The following is a 25153-nucleotide window of genomic DNA, read 5'->3' as shown; positions in this document are numbered from 1 at the left end:
TTATTTCTTTTGTTCTTTCATTCATACTTCTGCCACTCGCTCTGTCGCTTTCTTTTTCTCTCGCTATCGCTGTCACTTTGTCTCTCTCTTTCCCCCTCTCTCTCTTTTCCACCCTCTTTCTCATGAGTGACTCAGCAGCAAAGTCCACGGCTCTCAATTGAAGGGCCCAGAGGGGCTGTGCCCCCGCTCGTCAAATCTGGGCCAACCTGCAATTTGGGTCGCTCAAGGAAATTCAACTGCAGAAGGAGAGAGAGTCATGGAGAGAGAGCGTGCATGAGGAGAAAGAGAGAGGAGCATTTTCAGGGAAGTGAGGAGATCCCAGTGTGTGGTTTGTGTGCTGTGATCGTGTGTGCGGTTTTTCTCCTCAGCCCTGGCGGTTGACACGAGTAATCACATTTACAGGTTGCCTCTAAAGCACCCCTGAATGGATGCCCATTGATTCCAGCATTATGCCTTAACTCTGCAATGCAGACTTTTTTGAGCAGCTATAATAAAACAACTGGCCATCTAAGAAGGGATTGGTGTTTATTCTCCCAGAGTAATCTGGTCTGTTGTTCGGTGTGTGTTTTAATGCAGCGTTGCAGAGATGAATATTCAAACTGCAATGAAGTGCTGTTCGTGTTGAAATGTGCAATACTGCACTTTTCTGTGTAATTGGAGATGGCACCATCATCGTCATTATTAAGGATGCTGAGACAGAGAGACAGGAGGAGGGGAGCACGTGCTCTGGGAACACTTGCTTTTGTCTCTCCCCCCATCAAGGTCACCCGTTTATGCTGAATCGAACATTCAGACTTAAGGAAGTCAGGCTCCCCTCCCTCTCTCCACCCCTCCCTCTCTCTCTCCACCCACCCCTCCCTCCCTCTCCCTCCCTCCCTCCCTCCCTCCCTCCCTCCCTCCCTCCCTCCCTCCCTCCCTCCCTCCCTCCCTCCCTCCCTCCCTCCCTCCCTCCCTCCCTCCCTCCCTCCCTCCCTCCCTCCCTCCTTCCCTCCTTCCCTCCTTCCCTCCCTCTTCCTCCCTCTCCACCTCTTCCTCCCTCTCCCTCCCTCCCTCTTCACACCTCCCTCCCTCCCTCTCTCTTCCTCCCTCTCCACCCCTCCCTCTCCCTCCCTCCCTCTCTCTTCCTCCCTCTCCACCCCTCCCTCTCCCTCCCTCTCTCTTCCTCCCTCTCCACCCCTCCCTCTCACTCCCTCTTCACACCTCCCTCCCTCTCCATCCCTCCCTCTCCATCCCTCCCTCTCACTTTCCTCCCCTTCCCTCTGTCACCCTACTCCTCCCCCTCCCCCCTTGTTTTTCTGCTCTCACCCCTATCTCTCTTCCTCCCCCTTCCTCCGTATGCGCTGCAGATGCAGTTGCCATAGCGACCGGCTGCTTCATGTTTGTCTGATATTTTGTCCATTAACAACCCTGCCAGCGGAGAATACTAATCAGACATCTCCCCCTGTCCCTAAGATAGAGGGACACAGAGAGAGAGAGAGAGAGAGAGAGAGAGAGAGAGAGAGAGAGAGGGATAAAGAGAGAGAGAAATAAAGAGAGAGAGGGATAAAGAGAGAGATGGTATTTATAAAGCTCATCAACTGAGCCTGTCTGTTCATGCTATGAATGAACCCACTCTCATCTTTCCACGCCGAGCAACTGAGGGTATTTTTGTCACGTCAAACAAGAGCCGTCATCCATACAACTAATTGTTTTTACATGTATTTTTTGTTCTTTCGACATGTCTGTTTATAGTCTGACTTGGAACCATACTGTACCAACGGATACACCCAGTGTTTACCTTCGATACAGAAGCTTTCAGATACATCTGCATGAATGGAGACTCACAGGCACAAACATACAAACATTCACACACACACAAACACACACTTCCATAGCTCCTGTCATGGCAGGGGCGGGAAGCGTTTTGGGGGGGGGGCGTGATGAATTGAATGATGGGGAGGGAGCTTCTTTGACTATGTGTGTGTGCATACAGTATATGTGTGTGTGAGAGAGACAGCGAGAGAGAGAGACAGAGATAGAGAGACAGAGAGAGACGGAGAGAGACGGAGAGAGACGGAGAGAGACGGAGAGAGATAGAGAGAGATAGAGAGAGATAGAGAGAGAGAGAGATAGAGAAAGACAGAGAGAGAGAGATAGAGAGAGAGAGATAGAGAGAGACAGAGAGAGAGAGAGACAGAGACAGAGACAGAGAGAGAGAGAGAGAGAGAGAGAGAGACTGACCTACTTTCTCCCTGCGTGGCTCTGTGCGGTGCTGCGGTGTTCTCTGCCTGCTGACTGACAGGGACAGAGGGACAGGTCACCTGACCTTCCCCTGGTACCACCCTCCACTCTGGTGCCCCCTGCCTGCCCTGGACTTGGTACCACTGCATTTCATTCTAAATTCTGACATGGGCTTCGTTGCCCTTTGACCTTTACGGTTTAGCCCCTACCCTCTAGCTGTAGTAATCCGCCCAGCAACAGCACTGTGTCATCTCCCAGTGGTCACCTGCTGTCACTTTCTCTGTGATTATCTTCCACCTCCTGTCCTCACATGGCTGGTCCTCCTCCTCCTCCCTCCATCCTGCTCTGCCCTCGTCCCTCCATCCTTCTCTGCCCTCGTCCTTCCATCCTGCTCTGCCCTCGTCCCTCCATCCTGCTCTGCCCTCATCCCTCCATCCTGCTCTGCCCTCCTCCCTCCATCCTGCTCTGCCCTCCTCCCTCCATCCTGCTCTGCCCTCGTCCCTCCATCCTGCTCTGCCCTCGTTCGTCTCCCCTGTCGTCTCTCCGTCCCTGTTTCTCTCCCATTTATCTCCCCCACGGTCTCTCTCCATCCCTCTCTGCCTCCCATTTATCTCCTTTCCTGTCATCCGCAGCCTTGAGCAGATCAACTCTAGAACCCCCCCGCACCTGCTAAGCGAAGTTGTCCACAACCAACACATACGCACTCTGCCAAAAGTGTTAATAAGCGGCAATAAACTCGCTCTGGATTGAGGGTATTGATTCAATTTAATGTGAAAACTTGGGTAGGGATGGGGGAGGAGGAGTTGGTTCAAAGTGAGCAGTCACCCACTGGCAATGTGGAAGTAGCTCCAGCCCAGACCAGCAACTACCTCAGGGATGTCCGTAGCCAACTCCTGAAGGATCTGCCAGCCACTAAAGAATGGCCACTGTCACCCATTTCATGGTGCAGAAGAGAAGAATGGAGAGGAGGATCGAAGAGGCCCGAGTGATTGTTTGAGACGGAGGCATGGGGAGGGGGGGGGGTCCTGCTGAGGAGCCATTGTTGCTGAGCAGCGTTGAGACCATCTGTACACCGGCTCAGAGACGCGCCTCTGCTCACTGTGCTGCTTCCTGACAGGGAACAGCACCGCTGCTGATCCCTTACTGAGAGGATGACACGGGGGAGGAGGGGTGTGCTCTTTGTCCCTGGGCATCTGTCCCGGGGACTGGACACAACCAGGAGCAGACTGGAGGCCTGGCAGGGACAGAGAGTGGATCCCCCATCTCTCCAGGGAGAGCATGGCACCATGTGCTCCGTCTGCCCTAGTCTCCGACACGCGCTCTCTCTCACCGTTATCTTTCCCATCAGTACGCATGATGAGGCGAAATGGTCCTGATGCCTCCACACTGGAAGCTCCAGACCTGGGTTGTTGTGTCCACTCTGCAGTTTGAGGAAGAGCCCCACAGGCAGGCATGAATACTAAGCAGCTCCTGTGCTCTGAAGCCGCAGGCCTGTTGGTCTTCAGGCAGGTTGACACAGTGGAGAGCTGAGGGCACCATCCACTCTCCACCCCTCACCTCCTGACCTCCACACGGGACCGGGTGGGTCCTATCTCCTAGCTCCGAGTACAGTGGGGGCCTCTGATCTCAGGCTCCCCTTGGCAGCTTCACTGCTAGGCTTCCTCACTCTTTTCTACTCTCCCGATTGATTTTTCAACCCCCCTCCTTTCCTTTCCTCTCCTCTCTCTCTTCCTCTCCTCTCTCCTTTCCTCTCCTCTCTCCTCCTCTCCTCTCTCCTCCTCTCGCCTCCTCTCCTCTCTCCTCCTCTCCTCCTCTCCTCTCTCCTCTCTCCTCCTCTCCTCCTCTCCTCTCTCCTCCTCTCCTCCTCTCCTCTCCTCTCCTCTCCTCTCCTCTCTCCTCCTCTCCTCTCTCCTCCTCTCCTCTCTACTGTTTTCCTGTCCTACTAGCAAGGACTTGGCTTTGATCAATAGTTTTTTCTTTTTGCTGCTAAGCCTTTTTCGAGCATTTTAAATGACCTACTTAGTAATCCCCTCCATTTCAATGAAGAGGATAGCTCTTTTCTATAGACATGCAGAAGACATGCGGAAGGAAGGGAAGTTAGAAGAGGGGAAAGGCAATATCTACTGTATACCCAGATTCTCCCCTTTCACAAGTTAAGAAATATTGAAGGCAAAGGCTCTAACGAGTTGATGAATAATAGCTTGAGCTTTGGAAGGTTTTGAAGGACTGAAGTCTAAACACGTTACATTTTCTTATCGGCTTCAATTATATTTGTCGGTATTCATAGTCTGGTCTTTTAGGTTGCTCTTAGCTGCAGTCTGGGATCAGGAACCATAAAGATGTTAACAAATGAATACTGGAAACGAGGTCTCTGATATTCAGGGGTGTGTTTACTATACTGGGAAGTATGCAAAAATGATTCTGTTTGTGGGATGGGGGGAATGCATTTGAGGCATTTGCCTCTGGCTATCTCATCGCCAGTTGACATGAACTGCCTCTGGATTATGGAGCCATAGCTTGAGGACTGTAAAATATTGTGGCTTTCCATTCAAAGCTAACTCACAACACATCATCTAATGCTCAACACCAGCATGGGGTTAACCCTACAGGTACTGTGGTCCTCTGGTGGGTGCTGATGAAACAACCTCACACCCATCGAGATGGCACTCACACCTGCCTCGACAAAACCCTAGCTGTGCCATGGGGAAACAATCAGCTCTATGGCCTGTCTCTCAGGATGGAGTCATTAGTTGCCTGCTGGATGTGTGTGAGAGTGTGTGTAGCATGAGCACGTGAGATGCGTGAGCCAGCCACGTGAGGGAGAGTGCATGTTCTGTTCTGTTCCGAGTTCAGCGCTGATGGTTGTGAGAGTGAATGGGGGGTTGCAGTGACACTGAGATGAAGGATGGGGACCCTACCTCTCTCGCCCACCTTCTCCCTCCCTCTCCCCCTCCCTCGTTTGGGATGTGAGGGTGGTGATTGTTCATGCTGGCGATGGGGGGTGGGCTGCAGGGCATGGATAGTGAGGCTGGGAGGGGGGGCTGGGAGGGGGGCTGGGAGGGGGGCTGGGAGGGGGCTGGGAGGGGGGCTGGGCCATCCATCAGACATGAAGGTAGCATGAGTCTGTCGGCCCTCTCTCCCTTGGCCAGTATCAACACATACACACACACACACACACACAACATTCACACATACACACCCACAGCATCTTGGTATTGATCAAAGGAGACTGTTGTTTTTAATAGACCTCCAGCCTCCTACAGCATCTAAAGGGTCGTGCTGTGTCTGGAGAGAGCAGGGCCAGAGATGGGACTGACAAGCAGCAGGGCTCATCTTCCTCTCTGCCCACTGGAACAGCTTCCTGTGGAGACCCTCCTTAGGCCTCAGACAGAATCTGGTGTGTGTGTGTGTGTGTGTGTGTGTGTGGCTGTTTTTGCGATTGAGGATGTGGGTTATTTTCATCATTCAGTTGGTTTTTGGTCCTATTTTTGTGTGTGTGTGTGTGTGTGTGTGTGTGCGCAAAGCTCTTGGCACAGAACCTGAGCTCTTGTTGATCATCTGTCCCACATTTTTGCCGTCTGTCTCTGTCCCTGGTACACACAGCCTGCTCCAATCCTGCCTGTATTTACAATCCCACATCAGTAGTTTGGTCATGTATGTGTTTCATCCTGTCATATCATTAAACTGCTGCGCCCCTCGTTAGTCACACAGGATGGCTCCCTGAGTCTCGGTTGTTGTCCGTCGCCGCGGAGGGTCTGACCTCAGTATAACCTTTTTCCAAAAATATTTTCGCAAGTCACGGATGTGCTCTGTGTCCATGCGGAGCGTCTGTGCGCTTAACTGCACCTTCGCAGAGGAACACTCATCCATTTTTCAGGAGACAAGAAAGCTTGGTGCTGAGCCAGAGACACTGTTAGAGGGATGACTCACAGGAGTTGCCCAGATATGCTGATAGACTCCCCTGCTCTCCAACTGCCCGCACGGTTCTCCTCTTCCTCCTCTTCCTCCCTTTCCACAGACCCTAGACTATGAATAATAAGTATAATATTATAATGATGATACAGGATTAAGTGGCGGTTTATGGGTACACAGGATTTACGTGAACGCACCCACCCACACACACACACACACATGCTCGTCCACACACACACACACACAGTTGAGGAGAGAGGAGGAAATAATAGATTTTCCAGAGGGAGGGGTGCTGTGTCTTAGCTAAGTCTCCCTCTGAGATCTGCGGGTCTCCATGGCAGAATGAACACAGCAGCCTTAGAACCACTTAGCATTCAGCATAAAGATGCTCCGTATGCATACAGAGAGAGAGATATGTGTGTGTGTATGTATGTATGGGTGTGTGTTTTTATGTTTTGATCCTGTCCAGCATTTAGCCAGTTGATCTTTACATACTGACATCAGTATGTAAGAGCCTTTTTATAATAACCTAATATGACAAGCATGATTCACCTATTTTGTATTGATATCCACCATGTTTATAGGCTACGAAACCTTGGCAGTGGACCTTTTCCATGTCAGATATATTGTTTGTAAATATGCCATGGAACCCTTGGCGAGGTGAAGCCCAATGTTTGTGTTTGGGAGTCTAACCCTGGCTGCCCTTCAAGGAGGCTGGTGGCATCCCCCCTGGCTGCCCGGAGAGGAGGAGAGAGAGGGAGATGGGAGAGAGGGGGAGGAGGAGAGATGGAGAGAGGAGGACAGACAGGCAGGGAAGAGACATACTACAGTACTGGCGTCCCATTGGCTGGCAAAGGCAGCCATGACAGATGGAGGAGTTCACAGTGGTTTCCATAGAAACCAGTATAAAAAGATACTGCCGAAATCCTGGGTTTCTCTGTTAGAGATGCATAGAGGTGCAGGAGTGCAGTGTGGGTAGTTGAGGGTATTGTTGTCTATGAGGCATTGTTGCGTAACAGCCAGTGTCAAGGTCAAAGTGAATCACTGTCTGAATTTAGCTTGGTCTGAATAGATGTTGTGGTTAGTTTTCTGATTTAATCAGTATGCAGTTTTAGGTTTCATTATGTTGTTGACAAATGGCATGAGTGGCACTTATCAGTGAGCCAGAACCAAACTGTGTCAGGAGGAGAGGGGGAAGATGCGCGCTAATAAAGGGAAGATGGCAATTTAATCTGTGCTCTCTACCTTTATTAACCTAGATAGGCTCTCTATTTCTCTCTCTCCCCTCCTCTTCGAGCTCATGAAGAGTTTCACCCTAACAGATGTCTTTTTTCCCCTCAACCTCTATTTTATTTGCTTCATCGATCTTCTTTGAAAGCAGAAATGTCTGTTTAAGCGGAAGATTTAACTAAATGTGACAAGAGCTGAAAGCCAGCCTACTGCTGTGCTCTCACACAGGACCAGCACAGGGGATCCTCCCCTCCCAGCTTCTCTGTTATCAATCCTAATGAAATATAGTTTGCTTTTATAATATCTAGTCAGAGGCATGTCCAAAGGCATTTGAAATGTGACAGTTATGTATCGAAGAGCATTATTCCGTTAAGTCTTTTAAGCAATTAGCATGCACTTGTTATTGTTGTTGTTGTTGTTGTTCAATGAAGGTAATTCCATAGTAGCGTTTAGGTGAACTGCTAGTAGCGTTGAGGTGAACACTTTAATATGCTACCTTACTGCCCCAATGTCTCACACTCAATGTTGATGTATTTAACCTGGAACAAACATAGACGCTAACTTGAAAATCCTGTTGGTGTGTGAAACACCACTGTATCAACAAGTCTAACATCCCCCCTCTCCCCCTCTCTCTCTGCAGTGAAAAGAGGAAGCTTCAGGTGAACGTCACCAGCCCCATCCAGTGCAGCATGAACGGCAGGAAGTGCACTGTCATCGTCGAGTCCAAGATCAACCAATCACAGCCAGACTTCACCAAGAGCCGTTCCGGTTACATCCTGGCTGTGCCCGGGAACTGACGGAGCTGTGGTCAGGTGACGGGTCAGGTGACAGGGGTCAGGTGACAGGGATGGAGGGGACAGATATCAGACATGGATGGTTCTGGTCTTCGTCCGGTTGAGCATCGATATACTGTGATGTGAACAGTATGCACATAGGAAAGTGGACATCTAAATAAAAGCCATGATAAATGTATTTTTTGAATACAGCTCAATGTTTAAGATGTTATGTATATTTCAATACTGCAAAGGTCGTTTGTTAAACAGTAAACACATGCACAACATTTATCTATAGGCTACAGTATATACTGTATATATAAAACCAACCAAAGAGTTGTCTTTCCTTTCACAGTTAACTTTTTAAGGTAATCACATCCTAGTTTGTCGATATAATGAGATTTGGAGTGAATGTGCAGATGAGGGTTTTATTAGGAAAGCTTACATGATGTTAAGACAGAGATATTGGATATTGTTTAGCCAAATCAAACAGAAACACTATGACAGTGTTAATGGAAAACAAAGTAACCCCTAATAAGAATTTGAAATCTTATTTTGATTTTTCATTTTTTCTTATACTGGGCATAGTTTACCAGGTCTAGCATCTGATAAACCTTTTTAGTAAAAAAAAAAATATATATATATATATATGTGTTCGCGATTGTAAACAACAGCTATTAAAAGAAACTTATCAATAACCACCTTTTATTTTACAATTGATTGTTAACTTAATTTGTTCTTGGGAACCGTTATGTGTAAGAAAAGGTCCTATACTTTTCCCTAGCTGAGTGTCTGAGTTCCAGATGAAGTGTCATTGGCACAGTTAGACACAGTTTGACACAGTTAGGCACAGGGTGTTTAGACGGATGCGTTGAGCACATCCTGAACAGAAAACTGCTCTGAGAGGAACATTAAAACCTCTCTTAATTTAAAACCTGTATCATTTCCTCACTGTATACCGTATGTTTATTTGTAGCCCTGTCAGCAAACGACATGCTTATATTTTCATCCAAAAGACTGTAAACAATACAGGGCCGCATGCTCTATGTATTGATAAAGACTGTACTTGCCATTTTTTATGGTCAACAAAAGGAACTGTAGGAGAAGCCGAGTTATATCATATGATACCAAAGCACAATTAGAAACCTAGCAGAGACCTGGAACCCTATAGAACTTCTTGCGCTGGTGTCACAAGCTCATGCTAATTGCCAGTCCCTGGAGATAATGGTCTTTCTATTGACCTGGAGTAGTCCTTACTCCTGAATGGAACTGGCTCTTCAGTAACAAACACGGATCATTAGTGGAGAGGAAGAGTGTGTGTGTGTGTGTGTGCGTGTGCTTTTGAGAGGGAGAGGGATAAAGCGAGGAAGAGAAAGAAGAGACAGTTGTGTTTTTGTGTGGATAACAGTTTGTTCATTAGCTCCTAGCAGCCACCTTGCCCTCTCATCTCTGGCTCAGTGTCAAATAATCTGGCAACTGGCCATGTTGAATCACTGGCCAAGGCTTTACAGAGCAGACGAGCAGTTGCCTGGTCTCGAGCTTGCTAGCGACCTGACCGGCTCCAACCATACACCACACTATATCCGCAGTCCTGTCAGCCATGCTGTTGTTAACTGACACCTTATAGTATGTAGAGATGAATTTGCTGCTTTATACAAAGGACATCGTTTGTTATACACGTCATTGATTGTATGCAGTAGGTTATTATCGATTGATTTGCTGAGATGTAAATTGATGGTTGGAGCGAACGCCCACAGTACTGTATGTGGATGAGTGAGTCTTAGTCTTCCTGTGTTCATAATTATTGTCTCTGATAGGCAGAGGCCACAGTGGAGGGTAAGGAAGAAGGAACTCTCTGAATACTTGGCCTAGATAGTGTGGCAAAACGGATATCTGTCAGCTAGTATCACTCTCCAGGCAAAGAAAAAGCTCTTTACCAATCAGTTTCATAAGTGCTGCATTCCTGCTAATTGCTTTAGTATTGGCTGGAAAAATCAGTATCTTTAATAAGTTAATTTGTGCCACTCCTCTAAAAAGTCTTTACCTTGCAGCTGTGCAGTCTGACCTTCCACAGCTTGATAAGGCACTTCATACATTAAGATTTTGGAGAGTGTGTGTGTGGTTGCATGTGTGTGGATTGTAAGTCTTGCCCGGTGTCAGTAATGGCAGTAATACAAAGCCTCACTTGGACTCTCTAGTTTTTTTATTTCTTCTCTAGTATTTCTTTGTGTTCCTGTCTTTCAAATATCTCTCTCTCTCCCACTTTCTCACTTCCACACTCCAGTGGTCAGAACTATGTTCAGGACCGTCTTGAGGAAGCTCCGGATAAGTGATGCTTTTTCCTGTCATTACCAGTCAACCTGTAATTGTCCTTCTGAAATCCATCAACTCCTCTGGAACTGGTTGTGTTTTGAGAGTTTCAAGTCCCTCGTAGCTCAGAAACACAGGGAGTAATCCCCTCACTGATGTCATCTACGTTTAACAGTTTGGGAAAAAGGTTTTCAAAGGAAAAAGTAGGTAACCTGTGCCATCACTTTGTACCAAATTGTTTTTGGTTGTATTTTTTTTTTTTTTTTTTTTTTTTTTTTTTACAAGGTCTCTGGTTGTTTTTGTTGTTGTTGTTTATCAGTTTTACTAGATTGGTCCTGTAACCTTAGTAACTACATTACGATGAATGGAATGCTGCAGTCTCCATCAGTTTTGCTTTTTAAAACATTGAAATGAAGTTGATTTGATTTGAATGGTAAACTGTTATTGATTGTGAGAGCTTGTGTCTGCATCTTTTTCTCTCTGTCAATGTCAGTAGCTGTGTTGTTAAGGTCATTGTGAGCTCACGTGACCTATGTTTCTGTCTTAGACATCGTCTTCACCAGACAGAATATATCAAAGTGCCTACAGAAATGGATCTTTATAATTTCAGGGAGTTTAATTGCTTGATAAATATGGGAAGCACATTGTACTGATAACCCTTTTGAGTTGTTAAAAACATATTCAATATTTACTGGCTTTTCAAAAAAAATATAGACAGATGCAGAATACACTTCAAACCATGTGCCTAATTGTATAGTTGCATATTTATGTAATACATCCATGTTGATTATGAATTTATTAAAACAGTTGGACCAAATCTAAATGGAACCTCCTGTTTTATGTACTGTATATTAGGTATGACCACAAGCTGCACCACGTTTCACAATCCTTTTAGATTTGTTGTTAAATTAACAAAAGTATTTGATTTAATCCAGTGGACTGTCTCTTTACATCACAGTGTCCGACAGTATGCTTATAGTCTATTAGTAAAGGCTTTATATATCACTGTGTGTGTGTATGTGTGTGTTTATTAACCATTAGATGCAGTAGGTCTATTACTGTATTGCATAAGGACATTCAGTAGAGAGTTTTGCCTACTGGTATGTGGGCTGTGGTGTTTTTCTCTGAAGGCCAGCTGTTGTCTTTAATGACTGATGCTGTCATGTTGGAGAGACCAGCGCTAATCCGCCTCCTAGCAGCTGTTTCCCTGGGTGACGTAGAGTCTCCAGAAGCCTTGTGCAGTCTGGGGTGATAGTATTACCTCCCACTCTGTTGATGAGCACAACCTCCTACAAGGTGGGGGAGACGAGGGTCTTCTGCTGCTCCAGTCTGGGGAGGGATGGAGAGATCTGTGGAATGACTCACCTCACCAAGACAGAGAGGGCTTCTTGGATCAGTTTCCATCTTTCACCTTTTGGCCAATCACAGAAGACATACACAGGGGACCTTAAATAGATCATGCATATATAATGACCATGTCCATCTTCTCTTCACGCATACATGTGTGTGGTTTCTTGAGCGGTCATGTTCACAGGTACACTGTTGTCCAGGCCCTCCTCAATTCCTTCATATGAAATGTGGACCATAATGTTTTGTGTGCCGTCGGGGTGGAATTTCACAGGTATGGTGAACATTCAAAGTTCTTTTAAAGGACTTTCTTGTAGTTTACAGAGAGGACAAAAACAACCACTTACTTGTGCATCATGAACGATCAGTGCATTTTATTTTCCATCACAGTACAAAAATAAATTAAAGTAAGCAGAAACAAACTGAAAAAATTTCAATTACAGCAACAGCTTTTTGTCTTTTTTTTTTTTTTTAAGAACAGTTTTTACAGCATTATACCCCTCCCCCCCTCATCCAAGCTGAACCCCTGAACCTGGGTGGGTTCATACAGTACCATGACCACCTTTTCATCATAAGAAAATTAATTGCACAAATTCTTATGTACAAATAAACTCTCACTCTCTCACACACACAAACACATTCACACATGCAGTCATTGAGTGCCTCTCATTTTGAAGCTCTTTAACACCATTTCTTTTTTTTGTTCTACAAAGTACGCAACAAGATACAGAAAAAAGAATTGACAGAAATCTTAAGCTAATCGTCTTTTTTTGTACTTTTTTTTTTTTTGTACTTTTTTTTTTTTTTTTAAGCTTTTCAAAAGTATTTTCCTCAAACTACTACTCAGTGATGCAAGTGAAAAAAATGGCACGTTTACTGAATTGGGGCAAAGTTGGCAGCGAGAGGTTCAAGACTCCTCTGTATATGCCCCAGACCCCAATGTCCTGCTTTTTCCCAAAGCAGTAGCCCATCCAAAGTACATCTCCCCCTACTGCGCTACAAAACACACAGATCAAACTCTCGCATTGCACTTTGTGTCTTATGACAAGGCAGAATGCCGTTGGACTCTTCCACGTGTTATGAGTATTCCATATCATACATCTTCTCTTGGACTCAAACTGATACAGCAGAGGATAAGTGATCGTAACAGCCATCTTAGAGAACTTTCATCACGAGAAAAAGCTTTTTGTCGACATAGAACCACATACAAAAAAAGCCTTGGTTGAATGAGACTGAGAATTTTGCTTATCTAGAAATTAATTCTGAGAAATTCAACTACTGAAAAAAGCATGCGCAATTTGTCATTGCTCAGATGAGAAGAAAGCGGGCAAATACATTTCTTGGAGATTTAATTTTTTCCAGAGGTCCAAAAGCTTGTAGGACAAGATATTCTCATTTTCATTTCAGGTCTACCAATCTACAATGTGTGTTTGTTTGTTTTTTGCAGCATCTGACAGCCAAGCTAACAATTACAATCTCTCTTGATTTGATACATATGAAGATTGAGGAGCACAAGTCTGCTGGTCCATATGTTTTTTCATACTGGTTGCCATGGTGCTCCCCTTGTCCTCTGCTGTCTTCTATTTAGTATTGTGGCTGTTGATTGAAAACCTGATTATCTCTCTAGAGGTCAGCTAAACTCTCGACCTATAACCTCATCTCATCTTGTTCCCATCTGAATACATTGGATTTATACAGTATTGGAATTGAGGGATTATTTGATGGTGTGCAATGACATTTTCCGTTAGGACACTGAATGGAGTTTATGTCATAGCCTGCCTGATTTTTTATATTGATATGTGCAGTAGTAGTTCAAGTCGAGGGCAGTCATGCAGGTTTGTGTTGGGTTTAGGGCTCCTCTGAAAGTCTAAGGTATGGGGTTTATGATGCTAAAGCTCTCCCTGATATTGTTACTTTGGCGATGGTCAGATTTTACATTGGTTTAACCTAAGGGCTTTAATTTGTTCTGCGCTATTAAATCCCAGCAACATTAATTTGCATCAACCACCATCAATCTTCATTCACACCAAAGATAAAATCACCAGTTAACAGCTATACCCCACCTTCATATCGTGTGCCTCAAAAGATCTTTCATCCATGATCTTTACATTACAAGGGATGTGCCAAAGATAGTAAATAAATGTCAATAAATTAAGTTTCAATAAATAGTCCTTATTAGATGCAAATACATCTAATCATTCAAACAATGTGACATCGTCCACTGTTTTCAGACCTACATGATTTTCATCAAAGATTTGGCACTCGTTAAACATTTTCTATGCTGAATATTACATAGCACAAAAAGGATCTTCATTCTGAAGTGGTTTATAGACACAACCTTAGACAAAAGTACAAAACAAGTCCCTGGTAAACAAAGCCTATTTTAGCAAGCATAGCTAAATAAACTAGTTTCAGTTGGTTCACAGCATTCTCTACAGCAGATGCAGTTGGTTTACAAATCATATGGGAAGAAGAAAATGACTTTTCTGCCTTCGAAAAACTCTAAAAATATTGCATGGCACACGTGCATTACATTACATTTCTAAGTAAAAAAAGCTTTTTTTTCAAGAAAATCGATAAATAAACCTCTCTAGTGTCAAACCATCAGAGAGTAAAACATCAATTTATTTGTACGTTTTTTTCTTCGATGAAAATAAAGTAGGTATTTTTCAACACGTGGAATGGGACAGCCAGACCTGGTCTTAACATTGATCACAACTCCTCATGTAGTCTGGTGAACTATCCTACAATGCAACTCTGGCCTATTATTGAAAAAGCATGAAGATGCTTATATCAGCATGGTGGTCCCCACATGTCCTTAGTGATGGTCAGATATGCACTGCAGGCAGCAGAACTGTGCAGACTTATCCTTGCACTGGGAGGTGGGGTGATGGTAGAGGGCGGGGGGGGGGGGGCATTCACAGTCTAATGATCAAGTCGTAGCCTGTCAGTTCTTCCATGATGCAAGCAGAGGCCCAGTCACGCGATGGTCCTCACCCCACCACGGTACGCAGTGCACATCCGGAACAGTCAGCATGTCGCTGGTGCAGCAAGCTTCAGCCTCAGTCCCTCTACACATTCATAGCTGTAGATGTGTTTGTAGACTTTGTTTTTCTGTTTTTTTTTCTTTTTTTTCTTTTTTTTTCTTCTTTTTTTTCTATATATATATATATATATATATGTGCAAGCAGAGAATGTACTCAAGTCTGGCATTTGTCCTTTGGGAAGGTTATCACAAAGCTTTCACTCGCAGGTGTTATGAAAATGTCATCCTCTCTTTTAAAAATAGGTTTGGTTCACAGAAAAACTTCCCAAACATGGGTATTTGAGGTCTTTCCTATCAAGGTCGGATTGAAGTGTTTTTTTTTAAATTATTTACTGAATTGATTTACCATGCCCCCTATGTTCTAAATGTGTTATGCTATAACTTAATCATGGATATAACTAACCATGTTCAAACATCAAACTTTAGTGCCCACAAAATACTTTCCTTAATCCTCCTCACCACTGCTTTTGAAATGCCAGACTGGAGTAGACCCCGGCCCTCCTCCCACCCCCACCCCCTTCTGCCCCTGTCCCTGCCCCGCTCCTCCCTCCAGGGCCCCTCACCGGTCCAGGCCGATGAGCAGGCGGCTCCTCTCTTCCTCTTTCTGGCTCTCGTTCTTCAGGTCAGCAAACACCTGGGTGAAGTAGTGCGGGTCTGAGTTGATCTGGAGCATCTTGGTGCTCATCAGGTTGATGATGGACAGGCAGCGGTCCCAGAAGGTCTCCTTGGAGCTCTCCACCAGGAAAGGCTTGAGCGGGTAGGAGATCTCGTTGCCCATGTAGGAGTAGGACAGGTAGAGGCAGGTGAGCAGCACGGCCTGGAGCTCGTGCTCGGTGGCCACCTCAGAGGACACCACGTCCCGGCAGAGCATGTAGACAAACACCACGTTGGCAGGGGTGATAAAGCCCTGGTCCTGCCAGCCCTGGAGCAGCAGGGAGCGGTCCACGCTCCGCAGCCACAGCACCGGGTCAGTGGGAGACAGGTGCTTGAGCCGGTAGCATCGCCGGCACAGGAACTCCCCCAGGCACCGTAGCAGCTCGCTGGTGGAGGCCTGCACGATCACCCTCTTGGGCGTGCCGGCAGCTATGTTGGAGTTGGTCAGAGGGGCCTTCTTAATGGAGGAGACACCGTTGTTGGAGCCCTTGGTCAGGGCAGGCGTGCTTTGGTCCTGGGTAAAGCTGGACAGGTTGGCGCAGGACTGCGACTTCTTCAGGTTCTCGTTGTTGAGATGCGAGACGTTGTTCTGGTAGGCCGCGTTGGGCTGCACCTTCTTGGAGCCTTTTTCTTGGCCGACACGGCCACGATCCGTTTCCATGGCAGCACGTTAATGAGTGAGTGACGCTTCATGTTCTTGTCTTTGGCGTTCTTGCTGTTTTGCACGGCCGTGTAGTGGCCCACGGTGGCCGGCCCATCCTCGAAGAGGGCCGCTTTCCGGTAGCTGGGCGAGAGTGACAGGACGGTTCCCATGGCTACTGAGAGGGGTTATCCAGGGGTGTTTGCCTGGCTGGCTTAAGGGATGACCAAAGATAACGATAAGAGGAGATTCTGAGGGTCTCAATGCCTCAGTGCTTCCCAGCTGTGAGACCCTGGCTATAGGTTGCAGTTCCTCTTAGGCATCTATGTCTGCCGTGGATCCAGAGGATAAATAGATTTGTAGACTTTGTAGCCTGTGGAAAATAAAACATGCAAACAAATGTGATTATTTGTGTTCAACTACAAGTTGTTTCTATGAACAAGTCATTGTTTATGTCATTTCCCTCTCCCTGATGATGCGGCTGAATCATTCTTTATTTCTTGGTTTGCTACTGCAGAATGGGTGGACTAAGTGGTCTTATATTGATCTGATTTAGCAAGCTAAATTAAATGCAAATGGTACAGTTAAATTCCCACTGAATGTATGCAAGCCAACCGTAGGTGGCTTTTCAACAAAACAAATCGCACATATTAAAAACACATAACTTGGACATTAAATGCATGGAAAAGATTGAATTTGGTTTACCTCACATTTGACTCTTATGATGTAGTTTATAAGACAAGTACCCACATTTCTGACACTATTTAGAAATGTACCAATGTTTGGGATTGACTACTTTAAAACATGAAATCCTCCAATCACACTGAACAGCAATATACTACTCAATAGTTCATCGTTTTAATTTCACTAGTCTTTGATTTTTGTTTACATTTTCGTCATACCAGTAAACCTGATCAGAAATGTAGAGCCGACTATTTAATTGGGTTTCAGATTACATTTGAATTTATGATGTGCATGTTTTGGCAACCACTTCATTTTTACATTATTTTTATTTCCATTGGACTTATTGGTTTAGAGCACGCGCTGAATACGCTTTTCTAGATCAGGTCTCTTGTTTTAAAATGGTAGACTAGAACGTAAACACCTTTGTGAAGGTCGCCTTTAATGTAGCTACCGATTTACAAAAACAACCACCAGTTGTGATAATTATTAAACCGTAATGCGATGATCCAGATAAACAAATAATCCTTTATTAGCCGATTAAGTGCCACGATTAAAAACACTTCGTTTTCAACCAATTTACACCATCAATCCAAACTATTCTTTATAGCCTCTAAAGGCAATAATACTCACTGAATGTACTTCGAGTAGTTATAACACTCCATAAGAAGTCCGAAATTGCTTTTATGAAGTTTCTTGTTGATTGAGGAAGAATGATTGTGCTTGAATAGCTGAAAGTTGTAGTTTTGCGAAAGTGGTTTTTGAACATCGTATGCTGTCCAAGGTTCTGAAATCGAATGCGCCCGGCGCAATAATAAAAGGCGTAATAATTGTCTGGATTCTAACCAACTCCTTTGCTGATGCATTTGTTGATGTCCTGGTAGCCTACTCTACGAACGATAGGCTAGCCTATAACATAACTATCAAATAACATATTACATCCCACAGGTTTAGCAGCCTTCTCTTTGAACATGTCTAAATACCATGTATTACCCAAGTCTATGCCACATTACCCCACATTTCACAATCTTTCAAAGCTGTGTCCAGTAATTTACAACATTAATGACATTCATTGATGATTAGAAGATCTCAGTCTCACCGTGAGATGTTTTCCTTGAGGAAGATGACGAGGAAAATTATTTCACGGCAGCAATATTTTCCTTGCAAGTATCCTCTATTTCACTGAAATTCAGGACGAAACATCAACAACCATCTCGATAAATGTTGTTAAACGGATAGCATCTTACAATCCTTTTGGGAAGAAATACGTCATGCAAGCAAAAATATCAGCACGCTTTAACATAGCTCAGGCTATATGGCCAGTATTTCTGGTGCGCAGGCGATGGAGGCAACTGTGGACTGGATGCTGTGAAGATGTGCTGTTGGTCCTCGCCGCGACAGATGCGGTTGCGAGGGCTTCTGTGCGCTCCCCCGACTTGCGCGTACTTGAGAGGATGTCAAAGACAGTGGTCGAGCGCCGCTTTGTGCGCTATGTCTGTGGTGCTGTTTTTCCAATACCCAATCACAACAAGCTACCGCTGAACTCAATGAACCGTTTGTTATAGGAATGCTAAGAACTTGAGTTTTGAATGCAGCAAAGTCTTCTGAAAATTATAAAGTATTAATTAAAATGTGAGAAGTCTTTATATTTTTGCAAATTATCTTTTCTGATGTATTTTAAGAGGCAATGATGCATAGCACAGTATGCTATGTTGAATTGATTTAACTCAAGCATGCAAACTCCTAGGCTTTAATTTCCGAGCACGAGGATAAAGACAATAAACGAGGAAACGTTCAGAAAGTTTAATTGTGGAATCACTTTAAACATGCAGTAATACAATTCAATAAATATGTGGTGTATTTGCTTAAGCGTAGGCCTACGCCTCAATATGGCTATGGGCCCACACAATGTTTTTATTTTTGTATTTGCATACATTTCCCACAATTCTCAACTGCTTGCTGCGTAAACTACGTCCTCAGTTACGTATTTCCTTTGGCGTTTTTGATTGTTGTAGGCAGGCAGGTTTTGAATAGGCAAGATGGCGGCTGCGGCAGTGGTTGAGTTTCAGAGGGCTCAGTCTCTCATTAGCACGGATCGTAACGCCTCTATTGATATTCTTCATTCTATAGGTAAGTATTAACTTGAGAATCTAAACTACTCAGTACGGCTTGTCTCGTTAATATATTTGTGATCAAATGTTGACATTGCAAAGGCTTATACATTGACATCTGCCGGTTTGTGTGGCGTGCTGACTCACTGTAGAATCATGGGATAACGGTGGTTAGCAAGTCAACTTGATAGGCCTTGACTTTTTAGTTGGACTGAACGGTAATCTAGCTATGTGGCTAACTAGCTAGCTTCATATAACTGTCAGCGTTTTCACTATCTTTCACTATTATAGTGGTCACTTTTTGCATGGTAGTTACTGCTGACTAGCTAGCTAGTTATATTCAAGTTGTGTTCAAGTGTGAGTAGTGTTCGCTATTTAGCTAGGCTAGCTGCTAGTCACTGTCAATGCCTGGCTAGCAAGCATTAGCATGACGTTGTCACAGTGAGTTATGTTTTGCAAGAACAACCACCGTTGCATAATTACATTCCTTGCTAGCTAGTTAGCTAGCTGGCGAGTTACATTGTATTTGTTGAGACTGACCACATTATGCATTTGCTTCGGTTCACACTTGTTTAAACTAGTTACCTAGTTATGCGGGTACAGTGTCTGTCTTTAAATTGCCTTAGTCACAGTTGGCAAAGTAGCTAGCTAGCCTTTTTGGTTGGTGGCTGACAAGCTACCTCAGGTAAACTTGCGATATAACATCAAATGATAAATACATTATTTTTGCAAAAGTCATACTTAGAGATGCATGTACATATATTATGTGGGTTCATTGATGATTAGCCAGTGTGACACAATAGCCAATATTGTATCTTGTTTATTTGTTTTTCAACAGTGAGGAGAGATGTGCAGGAGAATGACGAGGAAGCCGTCAGGGTTAAAGAACAGAGCATCCTGGAGCTGGGGAAACTCCTGGCCAAAACGGGACAGGCAGCAGGTGAGCCTCCCATGTCTGGTCAACAGGGCGTCTGCTGAAGGATACATGCTTCATAGCTACTTTGTGGTAACTGTGTATGATGCATCTAAAGTGCTTTGACGATAGTCAACAAACTTGGGCCTATTCCAAGGATGGATAACTTGTTGTTGTTGTTTTTATTATTGTTGAACTTCTCACGTGACTTCTCTAGAACTGGGAGGGCTGCTGAAGTTTGTGCGGCCATTCCTGATCTCTATCAGCAAGGCCAAGGCAGCCAGGCTGGTGCGCTCTCTGCTGGACCTTTTCTTGGACATGGAGGCAGCCACGGGCCAAGAAGTGGAGCTTTGCCTGGAGTGCATTGAGTGGGCCAAGGCTGAGAAGAGGACCTTCCTCCGGCAGGCGCTGGAGGTAAAGTGACCTTGTGTCTTACCCCGTCTATCAGGGTTCCTTTTTTTCTTAAATTACCCTCCCTCTCCCTCAATACCTTGGATGTTACATTGACAGTGACACATCTCTTGTCCCCTGTCATTAGGCTCGCCTGGTCTCACTCTATTATGACACCAAAAGATTCCAGGAGGCCTTGGCACTTGGTGAGTGACAGCTCTTGCCATTTCTACTGACCAAATAGATGTTTTAGGGAGCTGCTAACCCCTGTCTTAAGTTGAGGTGGTGAATCACTAAATAAAAGTGTTTCCCACACATAGACTAATTTGTGGCGGTGCGCCACAGAATCAACACCGGCCGCCACATATTGCGTTTTGTAATTTTTTTAAACACTATTTAGGTTAAAACACGCAGCGTATTAGTTCAGTTGCATTTCCTTTCCCTGCTCTCCCTCCGTCTCTGTCATTCGCGCGTCTTTCTCTCATACACACACAGTCACAACATCAGCGCACGTTAGCAACAATGCATACCTACGCTGTTCTAAGACCGACAGCTATATCAGCGAGCCTTCAGCATTAGTGCCGTGGCTAAAGGTTTAGGAAAGTTGAGGCTACTTTTCGCTAGGTACCTACGAACATGTCTTAATTGAACGTTCCCCTTCGTTCTTTTGGTGAGAAGGCTCCGGAGCAAGCCACTTACCCGGCGTCATGGAGCAGACTGGTTAAATAGTTATTTAGCACTAGCGTTGCTACCTGTTTATTTATTTGTTTGTTGTGAATCATTTAGGATTAATATTTAATATAATAAAGTTCTGTTTTGCAAATGTATTAATAAAGGAATTATTTCGCCCCCCCCCCCCCGTACTGACATGAAACATCATGATCAAAGATATAAACTAAGCGCTACTGTTCACTTGGTTTCTCCACATCAGCTGGCAGCTTCTCCTAGTCTAAACCTCCTTGTTTCCGACTTGTCTGAAGGCTCACAGCTGCTGCAGGAGCTGAAGAAGATGGACGACAAAGCTCTGCTGGTGGAGGTGCAGCTGCTGGAGAGTAAGACGTACCATGGTCTCAGCAACCTGCCCAAGGCTCGGGCTGCCCTCACGTCTGCCAGGACCACGGCCAACGCCATCTACTGTCCCCCCAAGCTCCAGGCCGCCCTGGACATGCAGTCAGGTTCGACTCACTCCTGTCACTTCAGGGTTTCCCGAAGAAAATTTGCTGAGAAGATTTGCTGATGGATGGGGGGGCGGGGGGGGGTTCTCTTGAGAGAACTGACTGCCGTTCGAAAGAATGGGAGAAAAGTGTTGGAGAAAACTGGCGGAAACACGGCGAATATCGCAAATGTAAAAAATTAAACATATATTTTTTATTTTTTTGGACAACGTAGTCAAGGCGGCAGGCCGCCGCCTTTACTGCAAAGTGCTGCTGGAAACCCTGCACTTTCCCATGATCCTGTGTGGAAATAATTCATTTTTAGTAGGGAATAGCTGAAAACGAAACTACTTACAGCTTTGCTTTCTGTATACTGTAGAACCCTTTTTCAAGCAAATGAGATTTGAAGTGAATAAGTGAACTTGTGGTGTTACCAAGGGTGACAGTGACTCATTCCCTTCCCTCTTTCCACCTTCCTCTGAACCTCCCGCTGCTTGCTCTGGAATCTGAGTTGAGCTGTGAGGAAATAGTGACACTGACCTTTCTTCATCTCCCACCGCAGGGATCATCCACGCGGCGGAGGAGAAGGACTGGAAGACAGCCTACTCCTACTTCTTCGAGGCCTTCGAGGGCTACGACTCCATCGACAGCCCCAAAGCCATCACCGCTCTCAAATACATGCTGCTGTGCAAGATCATGCTCAACACGTAAGTCATGATGCCACTTGGCTGTGATTTTGAGAGAGTTCGTCTGCAGCTTTGTGACTGTGTGTGCGCAGACATGATGTACATTGTGTATGTGACATCATGTGCCCCCAGACCAGAGGAGGTGCAGTCTCTGATCAGTGGGAAACTGGCCCTGCGGCACACTGGCCGACAGGTAGGACACTGACGGCTAACTCCTGATACGAGCTCGTGTTTTTGTGACGACAGGCTTAATGTTACAGCCATTTAACACTGACTACGAAAACATTCTTAGCTCTCCAGATTGACAATCCTCCCTCCCTTTCTTTCCCCTTTTGCAGACGGATGCACTGAAATGTGTTGCGCTAGCCAGCAAAAACAGATCATTAGCAGACTTAGAAAAGGTGAGACCTTTGGCCCATCATGTTTAGTGCACTAAAAGTTTTTTATGAGTTGACAGCCTTTTATGACGGGTCCTTTTCCTGGGTGTCTCCAGGCACTTACAGAATACAGAGCAGAGTTGAGGGACGACCCAATCATCAAAACCCACCTGGCCAAGCTCTATGACAACCTGCTGGAGCAGAACCTTATTCGTGTCATCGAGCCTTTCTCCAGAGTACAGGTAGGAAAGAGGCCTGGGTGTTTCAATTGAAATATTTGTAGCTTGATGAAGTTGCTTTGTGGTGTTCTGTGGATGCATCTAGTAATGGCTTTCTCCATCTAATCTAAATATTTTCTCTTTTTTTTTTGCAGATAGAACACATATCAGGCCTCATCAAACTGTCAAAGGTATTTATGCTTCTGTTCTGCAGTGAGTTTGCTTGATTTAATATTCAAATAACACTAAAATAATCAATGGTGTATTTATGAATTTTTTTTCAGGGGGATGTTGAAAGAAAATTGTCACAGATGATCCTGGATACAAAGTTTCATGGTAAATCCATAGTTTACTTCTGTTTAGAGACTGCAGATATCCTACTCTTCCATGTGTTTTTGAGTGTGCTGCTGTACACAGCCGTCTCAAGTGTCTGTTTGACCTTAGGGATCCTGGACCAAGGCGAGGGGGTTCTGATCATCTTCGAGGAGCCTCCTGTCGACAAGACGTACGAAGCGGCCCTGGAAACCATTCAGAACATGAGCAAAGTGGTGGACTCTCTCTACAACAAAGCAAAGAAACTAACATAGGTAAGTCACACAGGTCTCTCCAGAACACCACTCCATTTAGGATTCTTCTTCCTTTCATTGTAGATCTATCCTGTTCTAAATGTGACATGTGATGCTTATCATCTCCAGGAAAAAATGGTGACCACAGCAGCACAGTGAAGGAGATGTGTGACCAGCGTGTTATATTTTAAAAGGGGACAAGGGAGAACAGCAAAATAGTTCCTCAAACTGCAACAAACGGGAGTCCCAGTTTCCCCCAACGAAAGTTCCTGTCTCCCTAAACGGACAATTGCATCACTTCTTCTTTTCATTTTGTCCATTTTTCTTTTTGACGTTCATTCAGGATTCTGTATAACTGTCAGCGGCCAGAACAGGCCATCAGGGAATATTGTAAAACCACAATAAAAGATTGACAAGTAAAAGTATACATATGTTTATATCTCGTATAGAATTGATGGTGGGGTTACAAAGTCTTGAGATGACCATTGCCACCCCTGAAGGTGCAATACTGACCTCAAGGGCCCCGATCTACAGTTCTTACATAGGAGGTCAAGGCTTTTTGGTCAAGGCTTACCTTGTTCTTGGCTCATATCTCTCAGAAGCACACTATTAAGTTGGTTGAATCTTTAAACACCAGGATGTCCCTGCCAGGTAAACTTGGGTGCAAGAGCTCCCTCTAGCTCTTGCATGCGTGATCATCATATCGCTGCCAAGTCGCTCTGTTTCCTCAGTTTTAATCATTCGGCTGTCAAATTTTACCATTGGCCTTTTTCTTTGAAACAAAAACCTAAAATTCTGTCACTCCACTTTTTTTTTTGTCCCAGTAAGATCATGGAGCAGAATGGATGCCCTCATACCGCCAGTGCCCCCTTTCGGTCCTCTGCTTTGCCTCAATGTTTGGGAGCAATATATTATAAGGGTGGACATGTATTCATTGCCTCTGAGCGTCTATGTCTTATCCCAAGTAAGCAAATTTCCATTGTTAATTCCTAGCTCGAGTATGGTATGCTGGTAACCAAACAATTTGTATGCTCAGATTTTTGTTGTTTTTGTTTTCATTTATAAGTCATTTTTAAAATAAATATTTTGTATTTTAAGAAGTTTGTCTGCCTCTTGGAAAAATATCACAAATTTGACCTGACAAAGTTGGATGTGGTTATGTACCAGTCTGTTGTGCTCCAGTGTTGGACTAAGTTGATCTGTGGGTTCCATGTGTTGGATAAGTGTTTTAAGATGATTGGACTGTGGTACAAAAGAGTAGATTGACTTGCAGAGCCTTCAGATAAAATGTATACCACGGTGGAGGAGGAATGAGTGCCTGTATTTACTTATAAAGGACGGTAAAGTCAAAGGGAAGAAACGTGCAAGTATGATCTAGAACTGCTGGATTAGTATCAACTCAATGGGACTGACTGGTCGTGAGCATTCGTTGATGGTTTTGAATACTGTATGAAGTACTGATGGAATTTTGTGTTTTAGTTTCTACTGTTGGAAAATGTTCCTGTGTGTTGGAAAACCTCATCACATAAAAGGGCATTAAATCAGAATTTCAATGACAGCTTTGGATTGTTATGTTATTTGAACAGACATTCTTAAACTTGCAATCAGCTTGTTTGTGTTATGAACCGTTATTTATTCATTGCCACACAAATGAAGACCGTTCATAGTCGTTTAGACCAAGATACTTGGTTTTATCTTTGGTTTAGGGTTGGAGAACCTGAGAATTAGAATCTTTGTTCAGATTTTGTTGCTAGTATTTCCAGTTTACTCAGATTAAGTGCCATAAACTGCACTGAACTCAAAGCAGTAACTACATAATTTCCTCCTACATTTACAAATGTGTTCACTTACGAAAAGTAATTTTACTTAAAAAAATGCTTTTTACTTAGCTTCAAGACTTTAGACAGTGTGAAGGTTTATAAATA

The 25153-nt window shown here is 44.6% G+C and overlaps 3 protein-coding genes across 3 annotated transcripts in view; 2 read left to right on the top strand and 1 right to left on the bottom strand.

The window, feature by feature from the left end:
* Positions 1-8833, top strand: part of myo1d (myosin 1D) — a 56871-nt gene extending 48038 nt beyond the window's left edge. Inside the window, exon 22 of the mRNA XM_084670347.1 lies at positions 8003-8833. Within this exon, the coding sequence (XP_084526473.1) occupies positions 8003-8159 (157 nt within the window). The 3' untranslated portion in view covers positions 8160-8833. The remainder of the gene's footprint in view (positions 1-8002) is intronic.
* Positions 8834-15397: 6564 nt separating this feature from the next.
* On the bottom strand, positions 15398-17583 carry cdk5r1b (cyclin dependent kinase 5, regulatory subunit 1b (p35)). Its single transcript, XM_084670531.1, is given in 3 exon segments — positions 15398-16120; positions 16123-16505; positions 17447-17583. Coding segments are annotated over 2 exon segments (906 nt in total). The 5' UTR covers positions 16306-16505; positions 17447-17583.
* Positions 17584-18817: 1234 nt separating this feature from the next.
* Positions 18818-24786, top strand: psmd11b (proteasome 26S subunit, non-ATPase 11b). The gene is made up of 13 exons (XM_084670302.1): positions 18818-18943; positions 19763-19864; positions 20055-20251; positions 20376-20433; positions 21208-21402; positions 21944-22088; positions 22200-22260; positions 22406-22468; positions 22561-22686; positions 22818-22853; positions 22947-22998; positions 23107-23249; positions 23358-24786. Exons 1-12 carry the CDS (start codon positions 18853-18855, stop codon positions 23247-23249), a joined length of 1269 nt encoding a protein of 422 aa, XP_084526428.1. The 5' UTR covers positions 18818-18852; the 3' UTR covers positions 23358-24786.
* The last annotated feature ends 367 nt before the right edge of the window (positions 24787-25153 follow it).

This window comes from Hypomesus nipponensis, chromosome 13 (assembly GCF_054491055.1).
Source record: "Hypomesus nipponensis isolate SF chromosome 13, ASM5449105v1, whole genome shotgun sequence".
Taxonomy (NCBI): Eukaryota; Metazoa; Chordata; class Actinopteri; order Osmeriformes; family Osmeridae; genus Hypomesus; species Hypomesus nipponensis.
This window is presented reverse-complemented; position numbering and strand designations above follow the sequence as displayed.